Here is a 9,561-nt window from a genome sequence, read left to right as displayed (position 1 = left end):
AAGTCCCCTCCCGGCCGCCCGCGGGTCTGCGCGGTGTCAGCTTGGGGCGCGCGATGTATTGTCGGTCAAGTGGCGCGCCAGTTTCAGGTCAGGGCTTTTCTGCTTCTCAAGGAACTCTCGTTTGTGTCGTGATCGGGTTGAGAGCCGCAGGCGGTCGCCAGGAGAGCTACTCTCGATTTGCAGCCCCCTGTGATGTTGCAGTGCTGCTGTCAGTGCTCTTCCCGCCGGCCATGCTGCAGCTGGAGTTTCGGACACGGAGAGCTTGCGCCAGATGCCACAGACCGAGGAGGAGCACCTATGGAGCAGCAGGGCGAGGAGGACGAACGGCTCGGACGAGGACGATGAGGACCCGACCACCGTCGATGAGTGCGCCGTCCTACCCGCCGCGCCGGGTTGGGGGGGTTTTGGGGGTATTGCCGTGCCGCTGCGCTGCCGCCAGGACCTGTCCCCGTGCATGTTCTGTGTCACCAGCCCGTCCCGGCAGGCCCCGCTCTCCAGCCCATGTCCGCGTCGGGTCTCTGTGCCACCATCTCGATCTCGACAGGGCCCCGTCTCTCCAGCCTATGTCCGCGTCGGGTCTCTGTGCCACCATCCGATCTCGACAGGGCCCCGTCTCTCCAGCCCACGTCCGCGTCGGGTCTCTGTGCCACCATCTCCGTATTGGGCAGGGTCCCGTCTCCAACCCCTTGTCCGCGTCAGATTTCTGTGTCACGATCTCCTTCTTAGCAGGGCCCTGTCTCCAGCCGTCGCCGCGCGGGGTCTCGGTCTCTCGCCAGGGCTCTCTGCAGGCCACGGCATACCCCGCCGACGCCGTCCGGCATGCCCCGACCTGCTTGACGGACGTAAGAACGGGCAGCTTGGCTGCGTAAGAAGATCTACGAGTTCTACACGGCGCCCATCGCCAAGTTCTGGAAGCTTCACGGTGAGCGTTGTACGCTGCCGGATCGGGCGGACGTCGCCGCGGCGAAGAACTGCCGGGCCGTTGCAGTCACGGGCGCCACGGGGCGCGCGCTGCGGTGGCCATCACGGGCACCACGGGCGCACGCTGCGGTTGCTCGTCACGCGCGCCACGTGTTGCGCGCTGCGTTGCTCGTGACGGGCGCCACGGTTGCGCGCTGCGGTGCTCGTGACGGGCGCCACGGGCGCGCCATGCGGTGCTCGTCACGCGCGCCACGGTTGCACGCTGCCGTGATTGTCATTGGCACCACGGGCGCGTGATGCGGTGCTTGTCTTGCTCAGGCCGGTGTCTGTCATTGGACTGAAGGGTTGTGGATCTGAGAGTATTGGACGGTTGTTGCGCCCTGTTGCCTGCTGCGGTCGATGCGACAGACTGCGGTGGGTGATGACGATCTGTTGCTCGCCTCCCGGTCCACACCTGAGCTGCCCGTCCCTCCGCCGCAGCTGGCGTACGTTGTGTTCCTGACGCTCTACACGTACGTGGTTCTGGTCAAAATGTACCCGACGCCGCGCTGGGAGGAGGTGTACGTCACCGCCTTCCTCCTGACCGTCGGCATCGAGAAGGTCCGCGAGATCCTAGCCTCCGAGCCCGTCACACTCAGGTGAAGCGGGCCGGCGAGAGGGCGGGAGGAGGGTGGTGAGAGGGCGGGAGGAGGGCAGTGAGAGGGTGGGGAGGAAAGCGGTGAGAGAGTGGGAGGGGGTGGTGGGAGGGCGGGAGTAGGGTGGTGCGAGGGCGGGAGAGGAGGGTGGTGAGAGAGCACTGAGTGGGAGAGTGAGGGCCGGGCGCCATGTCCGGCACGTCCTACAAGGCGGGAGGCGCCGGAGAAGTGAGTCTGAATCGGTTTGAAGAGACCAGACGTTGAGAACAGGCACATATGTGCCGAAGAAAGCAATATATGCCGATGAAAGCTGAACGCATTCTGTTCTTTTTAATCTGCGTCGTGTCGCAGGTCCTGAGACAACCGCACCCGTCCGGGGTAGTCGACTCCCAGCTGGAATCTCCAACTTCCAGACGTCGTGCAAGCTAAACAAAGATACCGTCGTGTAGGTCTCGTCAAATCACACCAAATTTTTGAACTATGGTCGAATTTAAGGTCACCGGGGGTCACGAAAGGAAAGTTTTTTTTTCACAATGTGCTTTTGACTGAATTTATTTTGGTAGGTGCGGCTGGGAAAAAGTATCCCAGACACAAAATTTTATACTGACCTAAGAGGTCAGCTGAGGTTAACTTAGGTCAAATTCACAAACTATCCAGATGCAAGAAAGCTGAAGTGCTAATCAGGGTTTAGTGACCAGTGCAAGGATTGTTTTTTTCTGCCCACAAATGATGTGTTGTGCATCTAGAGCACTCAACATCGCATATCTTATGTATACGTAATGCATACTTCTTTCGACGCTCTGAATGCATTTGTAAAACTGAGAACAGGCACGTTGGTACATGAAATTATCCGTCATCGGCTTCCTAAACAGGATGTACAGGTGGTTACACGCGTCGCACTCATTGCGTCTAGCCTCTCCGCTACTGAAAATAGAGGTCATTGGCCTTGGATGACCCCATATGACCTGGAATGTTCTCACGTGACCTACTCTGACCTCAGGATGTATTAGAATATTACAGCATGTTTTCAGTGGAATATTCGAATTTTGCGCCCAGAATTAGCTATTAAAACTGCTTATTTTGAGCTTGGCATGTGTTGCAGAAGGCACCCTTACGGGTAGGTCGTGGCCTAGGCCAATGTCACGTGCTCTGTGGTCAATTAAGTTGGTGCGGTTGAGTAAGACCTCTTTTTCTCACATGAAAACACCCAAACTACACAAAAGTTCTTACAAATTTGCATTACTTACGAAAAAGCAGCAACGGACCTCACCTCAGGTCACCGATATCGCCTGTTTCGAAAATTCTGAAAGGTAAAAACTGTAGGTACTATCATGTCCAATTACTTAAGAAATTTGAGCAATGACAAATATCGCACTAAAAAGCAATGCATGGCGCGGGCAATGTCGGACGCGTGTAAGCCACAGGTCATTGTCAACCGATGGATGGACGCAGATACAGTTCTCTGAGAGTTTGCTGGTTCTGTGGCAGGTGTCCCTTATATATTTACGGCGGGGGGACCTGTGACACTGGTATGGCTGCTCCCTGAACAGGCTCTCGGTGGCTGGTTGGTGAATTGCTGGCCTTCCCGATGGTTGTGGCCAGTACATCATATAGAGTGATGAGCATCTCTGGTGAGATCTTGGGATCAGCGCTCTTCAGTATGACGAGGAGGGCGTCTGGTCGAAACGTTTGCTGGTTTCCCTGCTCTTGTACGGTTACTACTAGCTACCAGCTGGCTTCTCGGTACCCTATACAGCATACAGGCCAACAAACACATGAAAGATCTTCAAGAATGTTGCACGCAATCATCCAGTGGACTCGCTGAAAACTTGATTCAGGGGATAGCTTTTCATTAATAACCATTTAGAAGGTAGTCACCAATTTTGAATAGCATTGTCCTGGGCTATGTATGTGTGGCTTACTGTCCTTAAGGTATTTGCTGATTTTTGCGAAGTAGGCGTATGGGTGATGATGATGAGCGTTTGTCAGTGACCACTTTTAAATCATGCTCCCAGCTGGGTTAAGTGGTGCTTAGATCGACTCCCAGTCACTTCGATCGTCGATATTCTTCTTAATGGCCGCAGTTATGATGACAGCTTGTATCAGTGGCCTCTCCTCATTCCTGTTTCTGGCTTTACCATTTGAACGCACGTGTCCCAGACTGCCAGTGTATGAGCAATGTTCTCCTGGTGCCCACAGCATGAAGCTGGGGCACTGGTTTGGTCGGCTCTGGAACATCTGCGACGCCATTTTCATCGTCACGTACTTGTTGGCCCAGCCTCTGCGGTTTCAGCCGTCCACCTTCCGCTGGGGCCGCTCCATCATCTGCTGCAACAACATGTACTGGTGCGTGTCGCCGCCCGCTGCCGCCCCGACCAACGCCTCCAGCAGGCCAGCTATTGGTGCCCTCTGTGATTTGTGCCTGCTTCCATCGACTTGAAATCTGTGACATTTGTAGCTTTCGACCAGGCTGCGACAGTTCACAATGCGAGTGCGAGGACCGAACTGCCGGCTGGTGTGAATCACGGCCGGCGTGCGAATGCGTCGTCCACTGTATGTGCTATGCCGGCCCACTTGTGGGCTGCACGTGCTGTTTGCCTGGTTGCTTGCGTGGTCGGGCCAGACGAAGTGTGCTCTCACCCCACAGGCACATCCGTCTGTTCGAGATCTTCAGCGTGGAGAAGTATCTGGGCCCGATGGTAACCATGGTGGGCAAGATGCTGGTGAAGATGCTGCATTTTATCATCCTGCTGGTCATCATCCTCTTCTCCTTCGGCGTGTTGCGTCAGTCCATTCGCTTCCCCAACTCGGAGCCCAGCTGGTACCTGCTGCGCCATGTGTTTTACCAGCCGTACTTCATGCTGTACGGTGAGGTGTACGCTCCGGAGATCGAGCCCGAGCAGTGCGGTGACGGGCCCGGCTTGGAGGCCTGTGAGTTCTGGATCACCGTCGTCGCCATGGCCGGCTACCTGCTCGTCGCCAACATCCTCATGCTCAACCTGATGATCGCCGTCTTCAACAACATCTTCGCCGGCGTGAACGCGGTGGCGCACGAGGTGTGGATGTTCCAGCGCTATCGTCTGGTGATGGAGTACGAACTGAGGCCGGTCTGCCCGCCGCCGTTTATCGTGTTCTCGCACCTGTACATGCTGCTGAAGCTGTGCCTGAATCAGTGCCGTCGCGACTCGGCCAGCTACGACCGGGGGCTGAAGCTCTTCCTTGACGAAGAGGCGCTCGAAAACGTGCACGACTTCGAGGAAGAGTGCCTCGAGGAGTACTTCCGCCAAAAGGAGCACGAAAGCCAGCACAAGACGGAGCGGCTGGTAAGAGGCTCCTGCCCCGCACTGCGGGGTTTGTATGGGGCCAGGCTGAGCTCAGGAAGCGGTGCGTGGAGTAAGAGCTGCCAGTGGTCATCGGAAATGCCCGAGGGTGCAAAATGACAGCCCAATGTGAGGTCGTTGCTGTTGGTCTCTTTTGGTACTGTGGAAAGACGTGAACCATAAACATTATGGATAATTCCCTAATACACGTTCGGTTAATATGCCACTGTATTGCACATTTGCATTGCCCGCACTTGTCATGCCTATTGTTGGAGACGGGGTACATCTGTATCGGCGTATGGTCGTCAGGGGAGGGGGAGGCTGCGATGTGAACGTGAATGTCCAGGTGAATATTCAGGTGTGCTTTGCCTCCTTAGCGTGTCTGTCGTCAGCTTCTGACATGCCTGTGGTGTTTTGTTTTTTTTTGGGGGGGGGGGGGCGTTGCCTGGGGGGGCTGGTCACATCATCGGTGCGTATTCCCATTGGAGCCCCGGCCGTGCGCGGACGGACGCCTAACTGCCCTGCGCCGTGCCCCAGGTGCAGCAGACTTGGGAGCGTCAGGAGCTGGCGTACCAGCGGCTGGAGGACGTACTGCTGCGTGAGCGCGTGCAGGTCGAGGCCACACGCCTGGTCGACTACCGGCTGAAGCGGCTCGAGGAGATGTTTGGAGGCGTGGAACGGCTGGCGCGGCACACCCACCTCATGCTGCGCCAACACACCGGCCTCGGCGGCAGCGAGATGGAGGGTCTGGACCGCCTGCGCCAGGTCAGCTCCGGCAGCGACGACTACCAGCCGCCCGGCGCAGGGGGCGCAGACGGCGCCGGCGGCCGAGGAGGCGGCGCTGGCGGCAGCGGTGCAGGTGGCGGCTTCACAGCCGGTGAGGGCGGTGCGAGCGGCGGCGGGAGCGAGGCTCTCGGCCCCAGCGGCAGCGAGCGCGGCGGCAGCGCCGAGCGCGAGACAGTCGACGGCCACCAGAGCACCATGGTGCGGGAGCTGGCGCGGATCGCGCTCTCCCAGACGGGCCCGCGTCGCCGCCGCCCGCGGTCCGAGGCCGCGCGCGTGACGCGCCGCGACAGCAACTGCAGCACCAGCAGCGCCAGCAGCGCCAGTGGCGCCGGCGCTGTCAGCGCCGGTCCGCCGGCCACCGAGCCGGCGGAGGGCGGCGAGCCGACGCCGCCAGCGCTGCGGCGCACGCTCTCGGCGCCGCCGCCGGGCGCCGAGCCGGTCTGGCCGCGGCCGGAAATCCACGTGCTGCCGCCGAGCTCGCCGACGCTCGACCTGCCGCTGGGCGAGTACCGCAGCATCACCGACAGTCTGGAGTCGCGCTGTCGCGTCGAGCTCGGCCCTGTGGCGGTGACCTCCGAACAGACGCTGCGGCCGGGCTCGCCCGGCACCCAGCATCATCTGACAACGGCCGAGGACGGTGACTATCAGGTGAGGTGGCGCGCGGCGGGAGGCTCGGTGACGGTCCGCCGTCCGCCGGGCCGGGGGGCGTGCAGTACTGCAGGTCACCGCTGCATGAGTGCTCTGCAGCAGCTTCTGCGCCCACTGTTGTCAGGAATCACTACAGCAGATACCTGTTGGGGGGGGGGGGGGGGGGGGATAGAGGCAACCAGGGCAATACGGTATGAGGCTGGTAAAGGCTCAAAGATGCGGAGGCTATGAGGCTCTATTGGATGCACGGTTGAAAGGTCTACAGAAGGCGTGTTTCAAAGTCTAATGCATGACAGAGCTCTTCGGAGCGATAATTATTGCGTACCTTTATTACTATGTTATTACTATGTTGTTAATTATGGCCACCATGGGCCATAATCCAACAACCATGTGGCCTGCCTTGCCATGCTACAACCATTTCGGGTTCACAAGGTTCGTGCCAAGTTATTACAGTCTGGAACCTTGCGTTTCTGATTCATCTCATCACCAACCACTTGACGACCAAGCAGAAAGTGATTGATTAGCGCTAACCCCGCCTCTATCCTTTTCCTGACCTCGCCCATGACCCCGCTCCTCACCCCGCCCCTGGCTGTTGCTGTCCCCAGCGCTGACCGCACTGCTGACCCCCGCCCCTGACCCCGCCCCCGACTCCCACCGCTAACCCTACCGCTAATCCCATCATTGGTTCCTGCCCCTGACCCCGCCCCCGACTCCCACCGCCGACCCTACCGCTGATCCCACAACTGACCTCGTCGCTGACCCGGTCGCGGCGCCGTCAGATGATGGAGCTGCTGATTCAGCGGCGGCTGCGGCGACCGTCGGAGAACCTGGAGGTGTCGCTGGAGGACCTCTCTCGCCTGCTGGGCGAGTGGCCCACGGCCGGGCCGTCTTCCGAGCGCCCCGCGTCTAGCGGACACTCACCGCAGCTTAGCGCGGTACCCGAGGACGAGGACACCGGCCTGCATCACGAGACACGCTGCTAGTGCGCTCGCAGCCGGCGGTGCGGCGGGCGCGAGCCGGTGCCGCCGCTGACGCTGGCCGGGCTGGGCCGGGCCGGGCCGGGCTGGCGCCCGCCGCGAGCTCTGAGGGAGTTCGCAGCGGGTGCGGCTTGCCCGTGGGTGGTTCGGGCTCTCGGGCGGATAACTAGACGGTTTGTGTTGGTTTCAGCGGTCACGGAGGAGCTGGGTGGCCGTCACTGTTATTGATGTGCCCTCGGAGATCAGATGGCGGTGGCCCTGGCCCCACTCGGCCGGGTGGCGTCCGGGGCTCGGAGTTTGTGTTTGGCGCTGGTCGCGTTAGATGTCAGGCGATTTGGGGATTTGGGAAATTGAAGTCCAAACTGTCCTCCTACATCGTTGTGGCAGATGTGGCTGGCATCGCAGGTGCGGCGCGGTCTCGCTCGGAGGGAGGAAGGTAGGGCAGGTGGCAGGTGAGGTGGCTGGCACCGCAGGTGCGGCGCGGTCTCACTCGGAGGGAGGAAGGGAGGGCGGGTGGCAGGTGAGGTGGCTGGCACCGCAGGTGCGGCGCGGTCTCACTCGGAGGGAGGAAGGTAGGGCAGGTGGCAGGTGAGGTGGCTGGCACCGCAGGTGCGGCGCGGTCTCACTCGGAGGGAGGAAGGGAGGGCGGGTGGCAGGTGAGGTGGCTGGCACCGCAGGTGCGGCGCGGTCTCACTCGGAGGGAGGAAGGGAGGGCGGGTGGCAGGTGAGGTGGCTGGCACCGCAGGTGCGGGGCGGTCTCACTCGGAGGGAGGGCGGGGATATCGAGAGTCGCTGGTCACTGAGACAGTATGAGACCAAGCGATCTCACCATGCTAACACCTTCTGACATAGCCCAGGTCCCTCGTTATTCCCTTTGCATACAGTCACTCCGTCGTGCGCGTACGTAACAGCCGTTGGAGCGATGCTCTGCCGCCATGGAGGTCGCGGACGTCGCTCGGACCGGTTGGCTCCCTAGCTAATGGCAAACTATGATCGTAGATATTACCTTTCGCCAGCCGCAGTCAGGGTGCGTTATTTGTTGACTGACAAGCTTGTTCTGCCTGCACTGGCAACAGTGCCGTAGCCCTCAGTCAACCACGGTGGTTACGATAAGTCGGAGAGATGCGGCGCTGGTTTGCTTTGTTCCACCGTTCGTTGGTGGGTAGTGGTCATGGGCGGCGCACTCTCGCCGGTGGCTGTAGTGTAGGATCGAAACACGCCTGGTGGTCGATATCAAACCTGTGACATCTGGCTTACGATCAGGGCTGCATCATCGAGCAGGACGCTGATGAGGAGGAACAGCCGTAGTGACAGGAAGTCATTACTGCTTGGTTGTGCTCTTCCCACGAGACCTGCGTGGAAAAGGTCCTTTGTGCTCGGCGCAAATCGTTGATACGGGTGGTTTGACGCCTGAAACTTGTTGACTGGGCTGTGGTATCTGCAGTGTACATTCATGTGATCCATTGGTAGTATGCATGCTTGGGAAGGAACACTGGACTAGAAAAGGCGACCGATTCCCCATTTCGACTAATGGCGTCTTGGAGCGGTGCAATTTTGCGTTTTGTCGGTGTTATCTGTTGTATTTGTTTTTGACTGTAGCCACGGCTCTGGTCTGCTCAGCTAGTGGTACAAAGAGCCGTTGTCCTTGTCCGTGCGAGATCGCATGCTGGATCGAGCCGGGCGGGGACTAGTGCTGCCATTTGCCGGCCTTGGGCGCCCGCTGGCGGTGGCACCTTAACACTGCTGCTGGATCGAGCCGGGCGGAGACTAGTGCTGCCATTTGCCGGCCTCGGGCGCCCGCTGGTGGTGGCACTGCTGCTGGATCGAGCCGGGCGGGGACTAGTGCTGCCATTTGCCGGCCTTGGGCGCCCGCTGGCGGTGGCACCTTAACACTGCTGCTGGACCGAGCCGGGCGGAGACTAGTGCTGCCATTTGCCGGCCTCGGGCGCCCGCTGGTGGTGGCACTGCTGCTGGATCGAGCCGGGCGGGGACTAGTGCTGCCATTTGCCGGCCTTGGGCGCCCGCTGGCGGTGGCACCTTAACACTGTTGGCTTTCATTGGGTTACCAGAACAAAGTCTCAGGTCCAGTTTTGTATTCCTTCGTCGAGAATATCTGAACGGCCGAAAAATAATTGAAAGAAAATCTTGATGACCCCATGCAGTTGTCGAAGCGATCAAACGTCGTGTATGTATATATATATATATATATATATATATATATATATATATATATATATACATGACATCAGTTTCCGATAATGCTGTTCTGTTGTG

General features: G+C 59.4%; 1 protein-coding gene across 1 annotated transcript; it reads left to right on the top strand.

The window, feature by feature from the left end:
• Positions 1-271: 271 nt before the first annotated feature.
• LOC119100240 (transient receptor potential cation channel trpm) lies at positions 272-5,757 on the top strand. Its single transcript, XM_037223348.1, has 6 exons — positions 272-373; positions 1,402-1,559; positions 3,756-3,902; positions 4,204-4,879; positions 5,414-5,677; positions 5,728-5,757. Exons 1-6 carry the CDS (start codon positions 272-274, stop codon positions 5,755-5,757), a joined length of 1,377 nt encoding a protein of 458 aa, XP_037079243.1.
• Positions 5,758-9,561: the final 3,804 nt, after the last annotated feature.

This window comes from Pollicipes pollicipes, unplaced genomic scaffold (genome assembly GCF_011947565.3).
Source record: "Pollicipes pollicipes isolate AB1234 unplaced genomic scaffold, Ppol_2.1 Scaffold_4881;HRSCAF=5763_pilon_pilon_pilon, whole genome shotgun sequence".
Lineage (NCBI taxonomy): Eukaryota > Metazoa > Arthropoda > Thecostraca > Pollicipedomorpha > Pollicipedidae > Pollicipes > Pollicipes pollicipes.
Note: the sequence above shows the minus strand (reverse complement) of the source record. Positions and strands in the feature narration are given on the sequence as shown.